Source organism: Vipera berus (assembly GCF_964194415.1).
Source record: "Vipera berus genome assembly, chromosome: 1".
Classification (NCBI taxonomy): domain Eukaryota; kingdom Metazoa; phylum Chordata; class Lepidosauria; order Squamata; family Viperidae; genus Vipera; species Vipera berus.
The window spans coordinates 335,176,587-335,200,187 of NC_138202.1; the positions used below are offsets into that span (position 1 = coordinate 335,176,587).

The window sequence follows — 23,601 nt, forward strand, 5'->3', positions numbered from 1 at the left end:
GGCAACGATCCATCCACCCGTCAGCAAGCCTAGACTTTTCTTGGAACACATCACTCCTGGAGTTGCCATTACTTTGATCTGCCTCTCTCTCCAATCCATCCAAAAGTCTACATGCATGAGCATTCATGTCCCACGACAATTTAGAAAGGAAAAAAAAGGAAATTACAGACTGGCAAAATAGAAATACCAATCTTACAAATGAAGTGAGAAGTTTCAGCCAGCAGGAAAGTTTCCATCAAAACTTAGAATAAAATCAAACAAAACTTTCCAACAACAGAGCAAACATATTGACCATTTAAATTCCACCTTATCTCTGGGCTATTGAACAGAACCTGTTTGGCTTGGAATCTTGCACCCTGAAGCTCTTGAGACCACAATATTATTGCTAGAATTTAATTCCTTTTGGGGTCATGGACCTTGCATAATGATGACACAACAGCTTCCCTCAGGATATGACATGCACTCAGAAGAAACTCTAAACAGAACCAGTTAAGAAAGAAAAGGGCTGGGGGTGGGGAGAAATGAAGAAGCAAGCTGTTTTTGTACTTCTAACAAGCTTCAAAGGATTTATGTCTGCCCTCTACATCCCTAGTAGCCACCACAACCCATAAGTCACCTGCTCAGGGCAATTTAATGTCTTTTTTCCACTCAGGGCCCAGCTGTGTCAACCTTCCATTTTAATCTCCCACAATATCCTTTACTGTCATCACTCTGGCAGTGTGGGAAATGAAATGACAACAACCAGATTGGAGCACTCTCGTTTCTTGCCACTGCTGCTAAGACTGTCCATGAGCAGAAGTCAGGGGCACTGTGCCTTGAGAATCTGGAGCAATTTTACAGCTAAAAGCAAGAATGACTCTTACAATCTGAAATGTGAAATATAAATACAACCTGATCCTAGAATTTTCTGCAAACATATAAAAAGAAAAATTTGCTACATCTCAGTTGTTTGACTGTTACTGGAACTTGTTTACTGACACATAATTGCATGCCCACACATAGTCTGATGATGCCCAGCTTTTCATTTCGACCCCAAACCACCCCAGTGATGCCCTCGACGTGATGTCCCATTGCCTGGAGGCGGTTCGGGTCTGGATGGGGAAGAACAGACTTCAACTCAACCCCGACAAGACTGAGTGGCTGTGCATACCGGCATCACGGGATATTCAGAATATTCCACCTCTTTCCATGGGGGGTGAGTTTTTACCCCCCGTAGATAGGGCTCACAACTTGGGAGTCCTCCTAGATTCGCGGCTTACTTTGGAAGATCATATAGTGGCTGTGACTAGGGGGGCTTTCGCCCAGGTTCGCCTGGTGCGCCAGTTGCGGCCCTATCTAGACCGGGATGCCCTGGTCACTCATGCGCTCGTGACCTCTCGTCTGGACTACTGCAACGCTCTCTACATGGGGCTTCCCTTGAAGACCACTCGGAGGCTCCAGCTGGTACAGAATGCAGCCGCGAGAGTTGTCTTGGGAGTTTCCCGGTACTCCCATGTTACACCTTTGCTCCGTGAGCTGCATTGGCTACTAGTTGTCTTCCGGGTGAGGTTCAAGGTTTTGGTAATGGTTTTCAAGGCCCTACATGGCATGGGTCCGGAATACCTCGGGGATCACCTGCTGCCGGCGTCAACTTCCCTCCGCCCTGTGCGTTCCCACAGAGAGGGCCTCCTCACGGTGCCCTCCTCACGGTGCCTTCTCTGTGGGTGCCCCGGCTTTATGGAATCAGCTGCCGGTTGAGCTCCGGATGGCACCTGACCTTCGCTCCTTCCGACGCGGTCTGAAGACCTACCTATTTGAACAAGCCGGCCTGGCCTGATGGGGGATGTGCTGGGGTTTTTATTGGGGATTTTTATATTATTCTACTGTTTTTAGCTCGGGCTCTTATTTAATTCTCTTTTTAATTTTTGTATTCTGTATTTTTTATGTGCCCTGTTCACCGCCCTGAGTCCTTCGGGAGAAGGGCGGTATACAAATATAATAAATGAAATGAAATGAAATGAAATAGTCAGAGAAAATAATGCTTGGCATTTCGATAATGAGAGGATTACAAATCTACATATGATGAGAAAATGTCATGCTTACTTATAAGTTCTTCCTAGTTGTGTTGGCCAACAAAGTGGCACACACATATATAAAATGCAGGTTAATCAGTAAAATGTTTTAAAAATCATGTTCAAATGCAGTGTTGATTTGGGGGTTTTGTTGTTTGATATACCAGAAATGGCAAAATGGAGCAATGAGCTTTTATAGTTAGCATCATGCCAAGCATTCAAATAGTTGCTTCGTTCTACTTCATGCCATCTGGCCTAACATTTGCAGAAGCTTTTCAGTGGGACTATGTTCTACACAGTGCTGCCTTTATAGGCTATTCAAAGCTTCAGCTAGTTCAAAATGCATTGAACCAAGTAGGAACAGGCTGTTTGCCTCTATGAGAGCTCTACTGTGGGTGTATTGACTGTTAGCTGGCTTCTGAGTGCAATTCAAGACGCTGGTTGTTATCTTAAAAGCCTTGTTTGACTTAGGCTCTGGCCAGTCAAGGATATTATTTTGGGAAAAGATTCCAATCTTATAGTTCTTGACTTAGAACAGCAGTGACCATTCAAAGTTATAATAACACTGGAAAAAGTGACTTATGACTGTTTTTCACACTTGTGACAGTTGCCGCATCCTCATGGTCACATGATCAACATTCATACGCTTGGCAACTGATTCATATTTATGACCACTGCAGTGTCCTGAGGTCATGTGATCACCTTTTGTGACCTTCTGACGAAGTCAACTGTGTTACCAAGCTAACATCTGCAGTGATTCATTTAACTATGACAAGAAAATAGGGCACAGCTCAATAACTGTCTCACTTAGCAACAGAAATTTTGGGCTCAATTGTGGTCATAAGTAGAGGACTACCAGTAAGCACTAGTCTACATGTATGCCTGTACATTGAAGAAAATGTTACTGGAAATGGTATACATATGCAAAGTTCAAACTCCGATATCTCTATATCTACTGTTTTATTAGTTTTCCTTGAATAACTCAAGATGGTTGAGGTAGGTTGGGCCAAGATAGAATTTCTGCCCAAAGTCACTCAGTGAGTTTCCAAGCCTGAGGGTAGAGAATTTTCTTTCTTTCTTTTCCTTTATTAAATTTATATAGCTGCCCATCTTGCAACAAGTGACTCTGGGTTGCGTACAACAAAACATTTATAGTTAACTTTCCCAGTCTTAGTCCAAAACATCAACGATTACACCATACTGGATTTACAGTGGTAGAGCTGGGAAAGGCCTATCTTGGCTTGTGACCTTTGAGAGTTGCTATCAATTACAGAAATGTTTACTGCATGAAGCCAATTAATATGTAAGCTTTAAAAAATGCAAACAGAATTGCAGGGTTCAAACTACAGCAAAGGTACAAGGGTTAGTTAGGGAATATTTAAACTCTTTGCTCATCTCTTGGATCCTGATAGAACAGTTGATTTCAGGGTCTTTCAGAGCAGGCTTAAATAGATTAAGGGGTCAATGTCACTGCAATGCACTTTCATTCATTTTAAATTATTACTGTGACTTCTTTCCTTAGCAAGATGTTTCTTGTATTGCTAAAACTCATCTGGAAGTCATGATTGAAGAACAAGTGACTTAAATAGCAAGGTCACATTTAAAAAGTGGACCAGTACAGTGAACCTGCTTTAAAACATGCACACACATACAGGAAACATACCTGGTGGACCCACAGAATCTCCATAGCCTTTCATTTGCAAGGCAATGACACGGAAGCCAGCATCAGCAAGGGCAGGAATCTAACATGGAGGAAAAGACAAAAGTAACCTTGTTGGTGCACAGGTAGTGTGGCCCTGTCTTCCTATAACCCAAAACTTCCATGTAAACATTGCAGCTGCCATATATTATGCATGAGAAATGAATATACCTTTTCTTTCAAGTAAGTTGAACTTATTCTGAAGGAGGGCATTCAAGCAGATTAGGAATAAAAAGGTAAAGGTAAAGGTTCCCCCGCACATGCGTGCTAGTCGTTTCCAACTCTAGGGGCCGGTGCTCATCTCCGTTTCAAAGCCGAAGAGCCAGCGCTTGTCCGAGGACATCTCCGTGGTCATGTGGCCGGCATGACTAGACACCAAAGGCGCACGGAACGCTGTTACCTTCCCACCATAGTGGTCCCTATTTTTCTACTTGCATTTTTATGTGCTTTCGAACTGCTAGGTTGGCAGAAGCTGGGACGAGTAACAGGCGCTCACTCTGTTACACGGCACTCGGGATTCGACCCGCCGAACTGCCGACCTTCTGATCGACAAGCTCAGCGTCCTAACCCACTGAGCCACCGTGTCCCTGATAGATTAGGAATAAAAACGCTTAAAAATTGTGTCACCTGGAACCTCCAAGAAAACCAGGACTCTGGAAATCCATGGCAGAGGCAAATCACTGGACCACTCCCCATCTCCACAAAGTGCAACTCTGTGCCAGGCTAAAGACAGGAAGGAAGGAAGGTTTGAGTCATAATTATCAAAGGCAGAAGAAACTGAATCTCTAAACCTCAGAGTAAATTGCTAAAATGTAGGGCAGGTGTAATAACAAAAACAAGAAAGAAAATGGCATTTTTCCCCTCTCTCTTATAGTACATGACAGCCCCAGCTAAGTGGCACTATTTATATGTAAAGGGAAAGATGGGTTGAAAAAGCATTTGCTGAGCTGCAATGAAGAGATAGAAAAGATGACCAGATTTGCTTTCAATTAATCAATCAGAATAAAGCTGGAAGGGACCTTGGAGGTCTTCTAGTCCAGCCCCCTGCTCAAGCAGGAATGCCTATATTATTTCAGTCAAGTGGCTGTCCGATCTCTTCTTAAAAACCTCAAGTGATGAAGCCCCTACAACAGGGGTGTCAAACTGCTGGCCCGTGGGCTGGATGCATCATGCCAAAACTGCGCCCACCCCAGCTCCGGCAAAGGGGAAAAAGTCACGATATGTCACAACACATCACGTGACGTGGCAAGTTTGACACCCCTGCCCTACAACTTCTGAAGGCCAGCTGTTCCACTGGTTAATTGTTCTCACTGTTAGGAAGTTTCTCCTTAACTCCAGATTGCTTCTCTCCTTGATTAGTTCCCATCCATTGTTTCTTGTCTTGCCTTTCAGTTGAATGCAGTCACAAGGTGACTGAGGCCATGTCTTGCTAGTTATTTGGGATGAGTTTAAGGCTGCTGTTTGCACTATATGAAATGACTAAACACACATTACATGATCTTTCATTTTTACACGATCCAGTCACAATAAACAGAATTATTTCCCCCACTGAAAGCAATTAAAATGTCAATTTTAAATACAGTCTTTTTATCATTACCTTGATTTTTACAAATCCATGGGCTACATCCTGGGACTCGCATGCTGAAGGAAGATATTCTTCCTGGTCAAGAAGCTGTGGAATAGTTAATTAAATGAGTGAGTTTTTAAGCACCACATGAGTCTGCTCAGGATGGGGATCTATTATGATTAGCGACCAATCTCTATGATGTTTAGTAACAAGATTTTTGCCCCCCATTGCTGCAGTCTTTCCCTTTAAAAAAAATCAAGGGAGATGTCAGTAATTGAAACTAAAGCTTTCAACATACAGAGAGTATGCTCACTACTGAGGAAGACCTAGTATCTTTTTATTTTAAACATTCATAATCTGTCTCTATCATTACAATGCATTTTGATGCCACTAATTAAAAAAGCAATGGTTAGAGACTTAATGCATAAAATCTGCCAATAATTTCAGCAGACGCATAATAGCTGAATTGAAAGAGGACAAAATGCAACATTTTTTCATTTCATAACATCAAGAAAAAAAACAGTGAATCATCTTTTCTGTACTGCTCCCAGAAAAACTAAAAAAACATGTGAACTTGAAGGAGATTTCACTTATTTACTAGCAGCAGCTAAATTAAGTCGATTGCACAAACATAAACTAATCATACTGGCTAGGTTCACACAACAACATATTTGAATGCACTGAGCAAATCTATCTATTCCAGCAATAAATCAAAATTAAAAATGGATGGATGGATGACGAATGATGGATGGCCAGTGCTGGAGGAAAATGGCACAAAAACGCCAAATATTCAGACTAACAGCTCTTGTAATAAATATAGATAATAGAGAAGCTTTAATTGATGCAAGTATGCAAGAACCTTCTGCTAAAATAGATATTTTTTGAGTACCTACAGCAGGGGTGTCAAACGTGCAATGTCACATGACCTGTTGTGACGTATCGTGACTTTTTTTTCCATTGCCGGCAATGGAGTGGGTGCGGTTTTGGCATGACGCATCCAGCCCGTGGGCCAGCAGTTTGACACCCCTGATCTACAGTGTAACAAAAGGACTGAAAACCCAATTAAAAGAGTAAAAAGGAAGCTCAAATTCACTCTGCTCAATTCCTCATAAAAAATCCATTCCTGGAAGATAATGAAATCCAGCTAAAATGATTTAAAAGCCCATATTTAAATTGCTTGCTTTTAAAAACAATCGTGCTAAGGGAAAAATGCCCTTCTAAATTTTTGTAGCACAAATCCCAGCAATTTGCTTAGTGCAAAGGTAGAAAGAAACCTGGATCCACAGAGAAATGCAAATCTTTGCATTTTGTTTTTTAAAGGGGAAGAAGCAGATCCACTTTCAAAGAATCAGCTGGTACGTGAGTTGGATGAAGTATTTTAGGGTAGACACAATGAAAGCACTACAGAAAAATGTGTCCATTCCAGCACAAAGTAACCAGATCCTGCTGGGCTTGAAATGGCCAGCCACTGAATTAGGTTTACAAGGTTAATATTATATACCCAGGCATATGAAAATCAGCAGTCCTGGGCAGCCATCTCTTGCCTGCTTAATCTCTTCCCTGGTTCAGCTATTGTTGTCACGTTCATCTTGCAGATTAGTCAAAACAGTAACTGCACAGTAGTAGCAAAAGAGGCATGCAAGCTTATGACCTATACAGAACCAGCTATCAATCAGGAGAAATTATAGTAGGTTCCATAGTTCTTAGCCACACATATAGTTATCCCATGAGGATGGACCCCAAAAGAGATGAAAGTAGAAAGGCAACAGCTATTCCAGAAATTGCCCAGTTGGATTCTTTCCTTCTCTTCCACCTGCCTTCCCACATCCTTAGATATTGCCTGCAACAGTCCTAAGGAAAGGATCCTAGAACTTTTATTTCTCAGGAATGGTTGTTATATTGTATTTACAGTTGTTTATATTGCTTGCAAGCCATTTTGGGAACACTGTGATCCTGAAAGGAGGAATATGGTCAGATCCTTTGACAGCTGCCTCAGTCCAGAAATAATTCTTTCTAAGCAAGATTTTCAGAGCCTTCTTTACAAATGTTGTTATGTACAATAGTAAGGGATGCCTGTAATTGCAGTTTGACAGCCTCATATTACCAGGCCAGCCCTTTAACTATATGATGGCATCACTTTAAAGATATCTATACCAGCCTCACTAGCTACTTCCAAGCCCAATTCATAGAGTTGTTTTTGATTAATGCCCTAAATATTTTGGATCCAAATTATCTAAAGGACTTCCCATTGCTTTACAATACAAATCTGGGTACAGTTTTAAGACAATTCTAATTCTTGACTTGCTTATTTGGAACAATCCTGTAGCAAAGTTTGAAAAACAGATCCATATGAGATCAAAGAAACTGCTCATACCAAAACCAAGATAAGGACTACTTACCTGAACCCCAGTCAGATCTTGAAGCTGCTTCAAAGCAGAATCAGCATCTTTCACCAGGATGGTTGTCATCCCCATCTTCTGAGCAGGCTTTAAGTTTGCACCAATGTCATCCAGATAAATAACCTAAAGTGAAGAAAGAATCAAGTTCTGCTGCAGGTGGAGGGCCCATATTCTACAAAGAAAATATTCTTTATTCAGGTAATCCAGAGAAGTGGAACTTTGCAATAAGTATGAAAAATGAATTTACAGAACAGGAAAGAATAAGGTATAAAATATTGCACTGAAGCATGCCCTCCCTCAAAATAAAGGATCTTGTTCATTAATCCCTCTATGTTTAAAAAGATCAATAGCCACTGCTGCACAAATTTTTAAACAGATCTTCAACCATTAGGACTACAATGTGAAGGTAACAGGGAAGAAGATTTAGGTAGAAAAACTAGACAATACAGTATTTTGGAGTTTTTTCTTTGCAGAGTTTTAATCTTTTGGGGGAAGGGGGAAAGAGGGGAAAATTAAGATTTGTGGCATGGAGGACTAGGTTAATTGCATCTTTATCACACTTGAGGCACATACTGTGCACATTACTATTTGCCCTTACTAAAATGTTTAATAGAGCAAATCAGTGTTGCCTGTATTAGAGAAAAGATGGGAAACTGCCTATCTTCTTACTGGAATTCTAGTCAAATCTCCCTCCCTCACAATTACTTTTCAAAGAAATTAAAATGAGAAATAAAATCTGCTAATAGACCTCCAAGGTTTCATTAATACTCAAAGTATCATCGTGTTTAAAAGGCTTCAAAGTGTTCCTCTGGAGGCAGGGGTATCAAATTGCCAGATGCGTCACATGGAAGCCGCACCCACCCCAGCTCTGGCAAGGGGGGGAAAAAGTCGCAACATGGTCGCAGCGACGTCATGTGACGTGGCAAGTTCGACACCCCTGCTCTGAGGTTTCATTGAATCACCTCTGAAATCTAAACTGGCAAGAGAGAACCGAATCCCAACAAAAATATCTCCAGACCCTGACAGAGTACCTTGGAACATTATCATCTCTACTACACACTAGAAGCTGAGGTAGTGAATGATGCAGACAGAGAAAGCTGGAAATCCGTTAGAGGAAAGGTTGAGAAGTCACTAACCTCCTCAGGCTTTGCCTTCAGTTCCTGTAATGTATACTCATAAATCTTGGGATCTGGTTTCTGCAGGCCAATCCGACATGATTCAATCACCTTGTCAAAATATCTCCTCAGCAGACATAAGGCAAACCCTGTGTGATGCCTGCCAGGAGTATCATCAATCCAGTTATTTGTCAGGACAGCAATTCTGAAACCTGAGAAGGGGTAGGAAATTGAACAGATGAGGAGGAATGAAAATTGTTGGGGGCAATATGCTGACCGTGTAAACCACTTAGAGCAGGGCTGTCAAACTCAATTTCATTGAGGGCCGCATCAGCATTGCGGTTGCCCTCAAGGGGCTGGGTGGGTATGGCCAGGGTGGGCGTGGCCTACTGGGTGGGCGTGGCTAGAGTGTGTATGGCCTACTGGGTGGGCGTGGCCAGCTCTACATCGTTCGCATCAAGGGTGCCTATGGGGGCCTGGGCAGGAGTGGGACAGATCTGAGGGTCTCTGGCAGAAGGAGGGACTCTGGGCCAGGGCCAAGGCAATGGGGGCCATTCCCTCACTGTTTCCAGGATGGCTTCGCGGGCCACATGAAACCACTTCGCGGGCCGGATCCGGCCCCTGGGCCTTGTGTTTGACATGTCTGACTTAGAGAGTGCTTTCAAGCACTATGAAGCAGTATATAAGTCTAAGCGCTAGTGCTATACCCAAGTGTGTGTGTGTGTCAACATGTATGTGTTAAGGAATTTCAGCACTTTCATTTGTTAGCTTAAAGAGCCTTGGTGGAGCAGTGGGCTAATGCCTCCTTAAGTAACACCAGCTGCCTGCAATTAGTGCAGGTTCGCATCCCACCAGGCTCAAGGTTGACTCAGCCTTCCATCCTTCCGAGGTAGGTAAAATGAGGACCCAGATTGTTGGGGGCAATAAGCTGACTTTGTAATAATGCCGCTTGGGTGTGTGTGTGAAAGCCCTAATAAGCAGGCATATACATAGAATGAAGGCTACTGCTAAGCTTGTAAGCCGCCCTGAGTCTTCGGAGAAGGGCGGGATATAAATGGAATTAAAAATAAAAATAAAATAAATAAAAATAAAATAAAAAATGGGAAATATTTTGTTGAGTTGTACAAAACACTAAATATAACCTAGCAACTGGTCATGCTGATAAGTCTTAGTAAAAATAAATAATGGAAGTTTTAATCTTTGGGTAAGTTACATATTTATTTCTTTATTATTTTAGAGGGAAGTGATATTGTGAAATTTGATAACTCCTAATTCAATTAATTACATAGATCACAAGATTCAAAAATATATTTTTTTACTCCCACAAAACTGAAACTTGATACACGATAAGTAAAGCAGACATGATTATTAGGCTCCAACAAGAAGAGGACATAAACAACAACAAAAGTTTTGCCTATTGCTCAGGAAAGATATCTGTAGCGGCAATGTTGAAGGCTATTGTTATGTTGAGGAATTCAGTGACATATTTTGATTTCTCTGTCATTGTCAATGCTGTGACAAACCGAACTGAAGCCATTTTTCATTTTGTCTTCATTGTCACATTTTACTTTAGAGCAGGCATGTCAAAATCCTGACCCACGGGCTGGATGCGTCATGCCGAAACCGCAACCACCCCATTGCCGGCAATGGGGAAAAAGTCGGGATACGTGTGCAATGTCACGTGACATCGTGAGTTTGACATGCCTGGTTTAGAGATTTTAGATGAAGAAGGGGGAGGGGGGATGTTTAGTTTTCAGTTAACCAAAACAATCCATCTGTGTGAGAACCAAGGTCAGTGCCGATAACGTTTTTGGTGGGCTGGAGAACTGGGAGGAGAGCCCATTTTTGTAACAATTGGTGAATGTGATTAATGACAGCACATTGGGGTGGGAAATGCAACTGTAACTTTGTAACCGGGAGGGGGGGGATATTTTAGTCTTGGGTTCACCTTTGTACATGCCGATATCTTGTTTCCTAAATAAAATGTTCTTTAAGGAAGAAATCCTTGCCTTGAAATTGTTTTAAATGGCTTCATCTATTGGAACCGTGACAGTCATATTAAGAAAAGTCTTGAAGTTCAGAGCCCATTCTGAGCTAACCTGCTCATCACTCTTTCTTGCTGAATAAAGGGGGGGGGAGAAGAGAATTTTCACATAGCTGATACCTGTGAAAGTATCACTTTTCGTTCCCATCCCAGAGTCATGAGCTACCCAATCAAGGTCAGGTCTTGCAATTTCATGACCACAGCAGGGCCATGAAATCATGGTGCCAGGTTTTGATAAAGACCATGGGGTTGTTATAGTTTGTTGGAAGCTTCTGCCTAGAACCTAGCATTAGGTATTGACTGCCCTTGAGGTATATCTACTGTGGTTATTAAGGAGTTCCTAACACCTTGTAAGAGATTTGGCTATCATCTGGCTTGGTATGTATGCTTTTAATTTTATGTTTTTAAATTTGTGTGCTTGAGCTAATAAACAAGCTTAAAAATTCTTTATTTACCGGTGTGCTTATTATCTCAGGATCCAAAAGAACCAATTGCCTGGGCATTTGATCACTACCCTGACACTTGGCAGAAAAATATCATATGTATTTGAGAGCCAATTTGGTGTGATGGTTAAGGTGCTGGCCTAGAAAACAGGAGACTGTGAACAACAACAACAACAACAATAATAAATGAAAATATTCATATGCATGAATAAGCTAACCTTGATTTTTAACCAAAATAACCCTCAAAATGTTTGTACATTTTAATTTTCACAACTGGCTTATAGGCAGGTAGCACATTTTTCACAGTATTTGGGTTTGAAGGTCAGATTATCTGTGAGAATATATGGATATATTTAAAAAAAACTACCATATATACTCTCAAATAAACCCATCGACGGATAAGTGAAACCCAATCTTTGTAGTAGTATTTTACAACCTAAAATTCTTTGGCTTATCCTTGAGTATCTACAGGAATGATTCTTAAAGCTAAAATAACTATAAAAAGCACAGAGGACATGCACCTTCTTGGAAAAGGCAATTTAGTCTTTCCCCTTCATTCTCATGCAGAGAATGGAATGTGTCTTCTATGGGAATGGTCACCTTCTCAAAAAAATAGAGTATTTTCTGTTTTAAAATTACTGAATTGATTTGACAATAAATAAAGTGTAATAAATAGAGCAGGCATTATGCCACTGCCCTGCACAACTGAAGTTTTACCATTTTTCTTGAGAAGCATAGCAGCCTTCAGGAAGGGTACACTCAAGCCACTTTTTGCCATCATTTCAACAAAGCTCTCGCTCAATGAGAAGTTTTCAGGGAGGGGGATATTAGAAGTAGAAGAAACTTTCTTGCAATCATCTTCAAAGTCAGCAATAAGCTAAAACAGAGACGTTAAAATACAACTATTTTTATTTTAACACAAACAGAGTGGGACAGAACAAAGTGATAAGGATATCCATTGTAAGCACATTAAACAAGGAAGATGACTATGTTAGGAATAGAAGTGGAGACACTTCATAAGCTATAAAGGGGTCTCTGGTTTGGGCTTCCTGAAAAATCCCCATATGATGGTTCCTAAACATTATATTTCTAAGAAATGAAACTGATGAGAGAAAAAGTAACTGTTCTCACAATAGAGAGAGCACTGTGCCAACATAGATCAGATGCCTCCCAAGGCCATCAAGAGAATGGTCAATAATCCACTAGAAACATGGGGAAGGGGGGAAAAGTCTAGAATTTAAATCCCGTATCATCAACCATGTAAGAGATTTGGTTCATATGTGCTTCAGTGGATAGAATTTCTATGTGTACATTTTTGCCTGCAATGAAGACATAATTTTGCTGGGTGATATTTTTCCGAGCTTTCTGCCAAGTAAGCCAATATCTGAATATTTTGTTTTATTTTATTTATTTATTTTTCAATTTAGACACTGTCTCATTCCACACTGACTGCAGAGAACAAAATAAAGAATGCAAGATGAGAATCTGCCCAAACAACAGAGAAAAATATATACAAAACATAACCATCAAGAGCCGCCATCTACGCTAGCCCAAGACTTGGGAGAACAGTCAGATATTTAAAGGCTTCTGGAATGACACAAAGGTGAGAACCACATGGATCTCAGAGGGAACCTCATTTCAGAGGGCAGGCACTGCAAAATGAAAGCATACTTCCTGGGTCCCCTTTATGGATTACTGCCTTGTCGTGGCGAAGGGGCTTGCATAATTCAATGAAGCTATGAGCTATGCCGTGCAGGTCCACCCAAGATGGACAGGTCATAGCAGAGAGTTCTGACAAAATGTGATCCACTGGAGAAGGAAATGGCAACCCCTCCAGTATCTTTGCCATGAAAACCCCATGGACAGTACCAAAAGGAAAAAAGATATGATGCTGGAAGATGAGCCCCTCAGGTCGGAAGGCGTTCAATATGCTACTGGGGAAGAGCAGAGGGCTAGTACTAGTAGTGCCAGAAAGAATAAAGTGACTGGGCCAAAGCCGAAAGGATGCTCAGCTGTGGATATATCTGGTGGTGAAAGGAAAGTCCAATGCTATAAAGATTTTTTCTTCATAAGAACCTGGAATGTAAGATCCATGAATCAAGGAAAGCTGCACGTGGTCAAACAAGAGATGACAAGACTGAACATCGACATCTTAGGTATCAGTGAACTAAAATGGACAGGAATGGGTGAATTTAATTCAGATGACCATCAGGTATACTACTACGGGCAAGAATCCCTCAGAAGAAATGGAGTAGCCTTCATAGTCAATAAAAGAGTAGAAAAAGCAATACTGGGATACAATCCTCAAAATGACAGAATGATCTCAGTTCGAATCCAAGGCAAACCATTCAATATCACAGTAGTCCAAGTCTATGCCCCAACCACCAGTGCTGAAGAGGATAAAATTGACCAGTTCCATGAAGCCCTACAGCACCTTATAGAACTAATATCAAAAAATGATGTCCTTATCATCTTGGGGGATTGGAATGCTAAAGTAGGAAGCCAAAAGATAACCGGAATAACAGGCAAGTTTGGCCTTGGAGTACAAAATGAAGCAGGGCACAGGCTGATAGAATTTTGTCAAGAGAATACGATGATCATAGCTAACACTCTTTTCCAACAACCTAAGAGATGGCTCTACACATGGACATCACCAGATGGTCAACACAGAAACCAGATTGACTATGTGCTCTGCAGCCAAAGATGGAGAAGCTCTATACAGTCAGTGGCTCAGACCATGAGCTTCTCGTTGCAAAATTTAGGCTTAAACTGAAGAAAGTAGGGAAAAGCACTAGGCCACTCAGGTATGAACTAAATCATATCCCTGATGAATATACAGTAGAGGTAACAAATAGATTTAAGGAATTATATCTGATAGACAGAGTGCCAGAAGAACTATGGACAGAGGTTCGCAACATTGTACAAGAAGTAGCAACTAAAACCATCCCAAAGAAAAAGAAATGCAAGAAAGCAAAATGGCTGTCTGAGGAAGCTTTGCAAATAGCTGAGGAAAGGAGGGAAGCGAAAGGCAAGGGAGGAAAAGAAAGATACACCCAATTGAATGCAGAATTCCAGAGAATAGCTAGAAGAGATAAGAATGCCTTCTTAAATGAACAGTGCAAAGAAATAGAAGAAAACAATAGAATAGGGAGGACTAGAGATCTCTTCAAGAAAATTGGAGAGATGAAAGGAACGTTTCATGCAAAAATGGGCATGATAAAGGACCAAAATGGCAGGGATCTAACAGAGGCAGAAGAGAATAAGAAGAGGTGGCAAAATTACACAGAAGAACTATACAAGAACGAGCTTAACATCCCTGATAACCAAGATTAGGTGGTCACTGATCTCGAGCCAGACATCCTAGAATGTGAAGTGAAATGGGTCTTAGGAAAGCTGAACAACAACAAAGCTAGTGGGGGTGACAGTATTCAAGCTGAGCTATTCAAAATCTTAAAAGATGATGCAGTAAAAGTGCTACACTCAATTTGCCAGCAAATTTGGAAAACTCAAAAGTCGTCACAGGATTGGAAAAGATCAGTTTACATTCCAATTCCAAAGAAAGGCAGTGCCAAAGAATGTTCAAACTATCACACCATTGCACTCATTTCACATGCTAGTAAAGTTATGCTTAAAGTCCTACAAGCTAGACTCCAGCAGTATGTGGATCAAATACTACCAGAAGTACAGGCAGGATTTCGAAGAGGCAGAGGAACTAGAGATCAAATTGTCAACATACGCTGGATCATGGAGAAAGCTAGGGAGTTCCAGAAAAACATCTACTTCTGCTTCATTGACTGTGCTAAAGCCTTTGATTGTGTGGATCACAACAAACTGTGGCAAGTTCTTAAAGAGTTGGGAGTACCAGACCATCTTATTTCTCTCTTGAGAAACCTATACGTGGGTCAAGAAGCAACAGTGAGAACTGGACACGGAACCACTGATTGGTTCAAAATTGGGAAAGGAGTCCGGCAAGGCTGTATACTGTCACCCTGCCTGTTTAACTTATATGCAGAGCACATCATGAGAAAGGCAGGGCTAGATGAATCAAAAGTTGGAATTAAGATTGCCAGAAGAAATATCAACAACCTAAGATATGCAGATGATACCACTCTAATGGGAGAAAGTGAAGAGGAACTAAAGAGCCTCTTGTTGCGGGTGAAGAAGGAGAGTGCAAAACCTGGGTTGAAACTTAACATTAAGAAAACCAAGATCATGGCATCCAGCCCTCTCAATTCCTGGCAAATAGATGGGGAAGAAATGGAGGTAGTGACAGATTTTATTTTCCTGGGCTCCAAGATCACCGCAGATGGGGACTGCAGACAAGAAATTAAAAGACGCTTGCTCCTGGGGAGGAAAGCCATGGCAAATCTAGACAGCACACTAAAAAGCAGAGACATCACCTTGCCAACAAAAGTGCGTATAGTCAAGGCTATGGTCTTCCCAGTTGCTATGGCTGTGAAAGTTGGACCATAAGAAAGACTGAGTGCCAAAGAATGGAAGCCTTTGAACTATGGTGCTGGAGAAGACTCCTGCGAGTCTCTTGGACTGCAAGGCAATCAAACCAGTCAGTCCTAGAGGAGATCAACCATGACTGCTCTTTAGAAGGCCAGATCCTGAAGTTGAAACTCAAATACTTTGGCCACCTAATGAGAAGGAAGGACTCACTGGAGAAGAGCCTAATGCTGGGAAAGATTCAGGGCAAGAGAAGAAGGGGATGACAGAGAATGAGGTGGCTGGATGGAGTCACTGAAGCAGTAGGCGTGAGCCTAAATGGACTCCAGAAGATGGTAGAGGACAGGAAGGCCTGGAGGAATGTTGTCCACAGGATCGCGATGGATCGGACACGACTTCGCAACTAACAACAACTTCCTGGGTTCAGATAGATTGTGTTGTTCCAAGAGACCAGGAGCATGATAACCCTGTAGGCTTCTATTGACTGGGCAAAATTACAGGAGATAAGTGGTCCCTCAGATAACCAAGCCTCATGCCATATAGGGCTATGTAGGTGATAAGTAGCATCTTGAATCACACCTGGAACCACAGTGGCAGTCAGTATAGCTCATGAAATAGAGGCATCCCACAGACATACTGAATCATGCCCTTAAGTGTTTGGAGACCTGACATTTATAGATATGTCTCCATGAAGCATGACAACATGGATGTTAGCATTGCATTGATGTAGCACTGTCTATTCGGAAAGATGTCATTCTCCCATCCCACTTTAAGTCCAGTCTCAGCAAAAGATCCTTCATCCAGAGTTCATTTTATTTGGATGTACTAGGAATGTCCTGTGTGGCCAGGAGATCCCAAGTTAAAACATATCCTAATTTCTTCCTACTCCCATCCTTTTTATTTTTTATCATTTTTAATAAGATTTCTATTGATTAGTTTGTTGCTCCAGGAGCCTTTTTAGCTGAAAAGTGTGATATAAATACACATTAATTAAAGCAGTCTCAGATTGTAGTGAAAAGTAGCTCCATAGTGCTTTAAAGCACTCTCTAAGCGGTTTAAAAATGTCAGCATATTGCCCCCAAGAATCTGGATTCTCATTTTATCAACCTCAAAAGGATGGAAGGCTGAGTCAACCCTGAACCAGTCAGGATCAAACTCCTGGCTGTGGGCAGAGTTTACCTGCAATACAGTATTGCATTCTAACCACTGCCCTACCATGGCTTCATAACTTGACTAGGTAGCAGCGTAAGTGCTACATCTGCTAGAAAAACAACCTAAGAATGCTACAGTTCAACCCTGAGCTACAAATATTTTCTTCTATTGGTAAAACACACATTGGAAGTAAATGGTGAAATATTTACCGTACATTCAGTAAGGGTTTCTGATGTCTGAGTGTTTTTCAATAGCAAACTTGGATTGTTAATCTATTTCAGTGATCCTCACTTATAAGTATAAATATATAAGTATAAATTCTAATTGATGGCTTATGATCAATTCTATAGATATGAGTTTTTAAACTGTGTATTAATGTCTGATCTACAGAAACTCACAAACCTTTTCTGATCCATAAGGATATCTAGAATGCTCAGGTTCAGGCATTCACACAAAACAGCCATCTTGGAGGGTTTATCTGGTAAGTAGGGGGTCATCCTAGCCACTGGCCTCATAGGAGATCAAAGGAAAGCCTGACTAGTGGATGCCAAAAAAGGCTTTGCTAAGCTCACTGATATTTATACACATCATTTTCATGACTTACACAGTGTTGATGGCAATTGCTTCACTCCTATACTGTACTTTTGCCCTGCTCTAGGGAAATCTCAGAATTCAACCTGAAAAAGGGTTCCTCCAATAAACCTGGTAATTGAGCATCTCTGATCAAAAGCAAGTGTACCACCCAAGATCATCTGAAGAGGGAAAGGCAAGGATCTAGCTGAAATATCATGTAATGTATTGAATGCAACAAGGAACTGTCATGATCTGTGGTGGTACTGTGGTGAGAATGCAGTATTGCAGGCTGACTCTGCCCACTGCCAGGAGTTCGATCCTGACCGGCTCAAGGTTGGCCCATCCTTCCATGGTTGGTAATGAGGACCCAGATTGTTGGGGGGCAATATGCTGACTCTGTAAACTGCTTAGAGTGCTTCAAAGCATTGTGAAGCAGTATATAAGTCTAAGTGCTATTGCTATTGCTGTTAAATAGTTTCTGTGGTATCCTGAACAATGTGAACCAGACTCATCTCACCCATCCCTTTTCTGCTCTATGGAATTTCCTAGCCCTGATGCCCAGAAACGCTTTGTGTAAAGGGAGATGGCAGAAATGGAGCATTGGTGTTTTATGTGTTCAGACAACTTGTTCTTCCTTGAACTATGTTCTCTTCCAATAGCAGCTAACTCTTACCTGAGTTAATCCAATCTGTCCAGTCATCCCTTTTGAGAAAGGTCCATCAGAGCCACCGTGCTGAATGACCTTTTGAAAGAAATCTCTGGAAGTTGAAAAACACATTCACATAAATTAGGGGAATAATGTTTCTTTTCAAGGCAGGCAGCAGTTGGGCTTCAGTCATCACACCAATGGTAGAACACTGTGCATCTAAATATCAAACTATAATTAATCAGACCTTGGTACGGGGATATCAGTAAAATGCAATGCAAGTCTTAGAAAAATATGAATGTGTTAAATTCCCATATGCATGTCCCAAGATAATATACATTTAGAAATGGACTGACCTATTCAATCCAATAGGAAAAGAAATAATAGATTTATTCATATTTTCTGGTTCCTATTCAGAAACTGACATTATGAAAAAAAATATGTAAGAGTCACTGTTTTGAGTTAGTCCTTGGTCTCTTGTCTTACACAGCAAAATCAATCCGAGGACATTTGTGGAGGACTTCTTATAGCTACATACTAGGCTTAAATGAGTATTATTGGAATATGGATCAAATAAAATCTCTTTCAAATCTAGTAATATTTCTGAGACCTACCAATGAATTTGCACAGACATCCAAAGAACCTTTATAAAGCAGGAAGATGTTTAAAGGACACACATTATCCCATTTTATACTGGAAATCATATACTGTTTTGATAGCTCTATATCAGACATGTCAAACACAAGGCCCGGGGGCCAGATCCGGCCCGCGAAGTGGTTTCATGTGGTCTGTGAAGCCATCCTGGAAACAGTGAGGGAACGGCCCCCACTGCCTTAGCCCTGGCCCAGAGACCCTCCTTCTGCCAGAGACCCTCAGATCTGTCCCACTCCTGCCCAGGCCCCCATAGGCACCCTTGATGCGAACGATGTAGAGCTGGCCATGCCCACCCAGTAGGCCATAAGCACTCTAGCCATGCCCACCCAGTAGGCCACGCCCACCCTGGCCATACCCATCTGGCCCCCTGAGGGCAACCGCAATGCTGATGCGGCCCTCAATGAAATTGAGTTTGACACCCCTGCTCTATATAATGGACTACTAGGAATGACTTGCACATAGTTGTGTGTTGCTCAACCATGACCTATCTTACTTGAATCTGGATCTTACACAACCATAACCCTATGCAACATTAGCTCTCAAATATGATTTAAGCGAGAGCATCCTAATCCTTTCAGAAAGATTGCAACAGAGCTTATACAATGAAACGTGCCATATTCTGCATTATGTTGAAAGGAGAAAAAGATACAGTATGGTGTAACCATGGAAAATATCAGCAAGCCTAAAGTATAACTAGGTATAATCTGACTAGAACTATAATTTCACCTATTTGGAATGTCAATAGAGAACACAATTATTCATATAACTAACAGTCATTTAGATTGGGGTGGAAATCTAAATGTTGTAAGCCAGAGGTTCACAATCCCCAGGCTGTGGCCTGTTTGGAACTCAGTTGCAGAAGTGGTGGACAAAAACATGTGCACCCATGCAGCTCCATTTGCACGAGCGGCGGACACGTGTGCCTGCTGCTTGCGCAACTGGAGCAACATGTGCACACTCACCCACCTCTTACATGGAACCCTCCCCTCTTCCCCCACACCAGTCTGCTAAGCTGTATTCGGGGGTAAAGGTCCACTTGCACGAGCCGTAGGCAAGCACACACACACGTGCAGCTCCATTTGTATGAGCGGCAGGTGTGCATGCCCACCGCTTGCGCAAATGGAGCAGTATGTGTGCTTGCCCAGAACCATCCCTTCCCCACCACCACACACTGGTCCACAAAGCTGAAAAGGTTGGGAACGCTGTTGTAAGCCACCCAGAGTCCCTTGATAGTGAGATGGGCAGCATATGAATTTAATAAAGGTAGCCCTAAAAATTCAATTTATTTGTATGCCACCTAATTCACCATTTTTGTTCCTATAACCTGAAAGTGACTTTGTGCAAGTACTGTCACACCAGTTTGGAGGAAACCTTTCCTTGCAAATCCTCCAGATAAGAAAAAGGTACTCATTACTGCACTGTTCAGTAGTTACAACTTTTTTTTCTGCCTGGCTGTTTCTCTAGTTCTAAATTTTTAAATGTGTCTAGAATCCATCTTAAATTGTTTAAATCCATATTCTTTGTTTTCAAAGACTTTTATAGCGTTGGATTTAAATGCACCTCCATACTTACTATATATACCTCAAAACATCTTTGTTATCTCCATTCCCTATAGCAGTGGTTCTCAACTTGTGGTCTGCGGACCCTTGTAGGGCTGAAATATCCTCACAGGGGGCCCATGAAGGCTTGGAAAAATGCTATGATTTAAATCTTGAGTTAAGTCTTGTGGTCTGTGGCCACAAAATATATTTAAAGGGGGACCGTGGTGAAGAAAAGGTTGAGAACCACTGCCCTACAATACAGTACTTCTAGCAACCTCAAACGATCATCTATTTAAGTATTACTTTTTGTCCTATGAATTTGCATTTGCCCCTCCAAGTTTTTTTCTTCTAATCAGGCATCCAGATACAATACAGTCTATATGTTGGTCTTCAAGCTCAGAATCTCATAGTAATCATTGAGTAGGATAAGCTATGCCTAAAAACTATAATGTACGGAGTGGCAGAGTCTCTATAATTTCTGAAAACTGCTCCATGTCTTCAGAAAGTACGAGGTCTAGTCTAGTTTAACTATCTTTCTGACATGCTATTTTTCTGAGACAAAAGTTAATACAGGCAGTCCTTGACTTACAAGCACAATTGTGTCCAAAATTTATGTTGTTCCATGAGACATTTGTTAAATTAGTTTTGCTCCATTTTACAATCTTTTACAATCTTCATGGTTGTTAAGTGAATCTGACTTCCACATTGACTTTGCTTGTCTAATGGTTGCAAAGGAGGATCACATGACCCTGGGACACTGCAACTGTCATAAATATGAGTCAAATAAATTAAAAAATTAAAATAAATTAAAAAATAAACTATCTCTGTGGAAGATGAGGGTTTAAGAAATATGAAATATAAATATATAAATAAGTACTGCTTCACACTTTCTGTGATATTTTTGGTTGGTCCCAGCAAAACTACTTCTCAACACCTTCAACTGGATCTTGCTAATTTGCATTAAAGAGGATCCTTAATGTATAACTCACTTCAACTCTTATTATGGGAAATTTGAATACCCATTATACCAATTGTGGGTTAACAAAAATTGCCTAGGTCTTCATGTGATATATGAATATTTTTATGTTCTTTTGGATAACTTTTTAATAATTTATTTGGTTGACTTAATTTACTGTGAGGATCCTGCTCTCAACATGGAACAAGTTCATATAATTGTTTAATATTCTTGTGATCACATGCTTTATGTTAAACTAGAAAAATATATCTTTGATTTGTCTCTATTGTATTATTAAGACTACCATATTTCTTTGGAAGGAATTTAGATGAACCAATTAAAGTAAATCTGTTCTGAATGGGAAATCCTGCCTCCCCCTGTACTATGAATAGACTTTTTTTTTAAAAAAGCAATTATCTAGTTTCAAAGAAGAGGGACTCAAGCTATTCTCCAAAGCACCTGAAGGGAAGACAAGAAGCAATGGATGGAAACTAACCAAAGAGAGAAGCAACCTAGAACTAAGGAGAAATTTCCTGACAGTTAGAACAATTAATCAGTGGAATAACCTGCCTCCAGAAGCTGTGAATGCTCCAACATTGTAAGTTTTTAAGAAAAGACTGGACAGCCTGTCTGAAATGGTATAGGGTATGCTGCCTGAGCAGGGGGTTGGACTAGATGACCTCCAAGGTCCCTTCCAAATTATTATTATTATTATTATTATTATTATTATTATTATTATTATTATTATTATTATTATTATTATTATTATTATTAATTTCTTACCTTTTCAGAAGGATATGAAAGCTGTTCATAGGCCCTCTTGGTAAAAAAGAGTCTTTTATGTACACAAACCCTACAATAAGCTCTGATAGAGCATATTGCTTAGGAGACCAATGGTCATCCCGATTTTCAAAGTCATCTCCTTTTAAGCAGATCTCAGACTCCTATGCAATTATTATAAGGATAATAATGTTCTACCAAACTGAGCTGTTATACATAATATCCATGGGAAAAGCAACAACTAGTGCATTATGTATTAAGGAAGTAATTAAATACCTTAAGTAACCTGTGATGATTTTGCAATACTATAAAAACTGCCTTGGTTTTTATAATGCTAACTAAATAAGCTGTGGGAATCAATATACAGAAGAAATAATAATTATTAACTAGCTTAGAAACTTTCAAAACTGGCGCCAGGTATCCTCTATCCCTATGTTTTGTAAAGCATGGTCCAAGGAACTCTTGAGGGTCCCCACAGAGCCTCCCAGGGCTTCACAAAATCAAAATTATTTGCCAGATAGTGAAGATACTAGCAAACATTTAAAACAATATCATTTTCTGTTATTATTTGTTAAAAATATAGCTATTTTCATGAATTATTTTATTTTTTTTAATATTGAATGGTTTAATATTGTTATTTTTACATGATTCGGTAAACAGATTCAAATGCATCTATTTTCATTTTTAATATGATAAATATAACCCACAGAAGCAGAAGACCATTTGAGGTCATCCCTAATTTTTAAAAGTGGGAAGGATCATGGGGCCATCATTAAGCAACACTGATTTATACTATCATCATTCCAGACATCTAGAATCTTTGGAAAGACTCTTGGGCTTGACAATTACCAAGGGGGACCCTCTTTACAGTGGCCCCTGCCCAATGCGATACAGTCCCCTTCTGTATCCCAAAGATGTTTTTTTTCTCTCTCTCTCAAAAGGCAGCTGGACTTTGTTTTTCCTTGACAAAGTTTCGCTTCTCATCCAAGAAGCTTCAAGGAAAAAAATTCCAGCTGCCTTTTGAGAAAAAAAAGCACATTTGGAACAACTGTGACCTGGATGACTTAGAATCTCCATAGACAACCCCTTTTAAGGTATTGCTGACTCTCAACATTGCCATCCTTTAAGCTAAATTAAATCCTCTTATACTGGCCTTACCAAAGCAGTAACTTCCAATATATAAACTGCCTTTTCAATGGACTGCTTTTATAATGGTTGTAAACTACTTTTGAGATTTTTACAATAAAAAGCAGCATATACATCTTCACTCGATTAGTGAGCAGTCTGTCATGACAAATCTTAAGTGCCATCATTGTGCATTATTTCCTGATTTACTTTTCCTTCCGTTTTGTTCTCATTTTCCATACATAATTTTGTAGATGTATCACACACATCAGTGGCACTATAAAAAAATAACAATTACTACAACGCCTTTGTTTACATTTATCATAATAATCCTAACTGCAAGACAGCATTGGGATTTCTCTCTCCTATTTTAAAATTCTTCAAAATCCCGAAGAACTGAACATA

At 40.5% G+C, this 23,601-nt stretch overlaps 1 protein-coding gene across 6 annotated transcripts in view; it reads right to left on the reverse strand.

The window, feature by feature from the left end:
• Positions 1–23,601, reverse strand: part of EPHX2 (epoxide hydrolase 2) — a 68,357-nt gene that overhangs the window by 42,656 nt on the left and 2,100 nt on the right. For 5 of the 6 annotated variants that reach the window (XM_081314425.1, XM_081314424.1, XM_081314427.1 and 2 more), the window contains 7 exons: positions 18,169–18,253; positions 12,036–12,195; positions 8,853–9,043; positions 7,717–7,839; positions 5,348–5,422; positions 4,378–4,473; positions 3,715–3,793 (listed from right to left, as the gene is read on the reverse strand). In XM_081314425.1, the coding sequence (XP_081170551.1) occupies positions 3,715–3,793; positions 4,378–4,473; positions 5,348–5,422; positions 7,717–7,839; positions 8,853–9,043; positions 12,036–12,195; positions 18,169–18,195 (751 nt within the window). In that variant the 5' untranslated portion in view covers positions 18,196–18,253. Of the gene's footprint in view, positions 1–3,714; positions 3,794–4,377; positions 4,474–5,347; positions 5,423–7,716; positions 7,840–8,852; positions 9,044–12,035; positions 12,196–18,168; positions 18,254–20,367; positions 20,452–23,601 lie in introns of those variants that run through there. The other variant, XM_081314426.1, reaches the window with a different exon arrangement.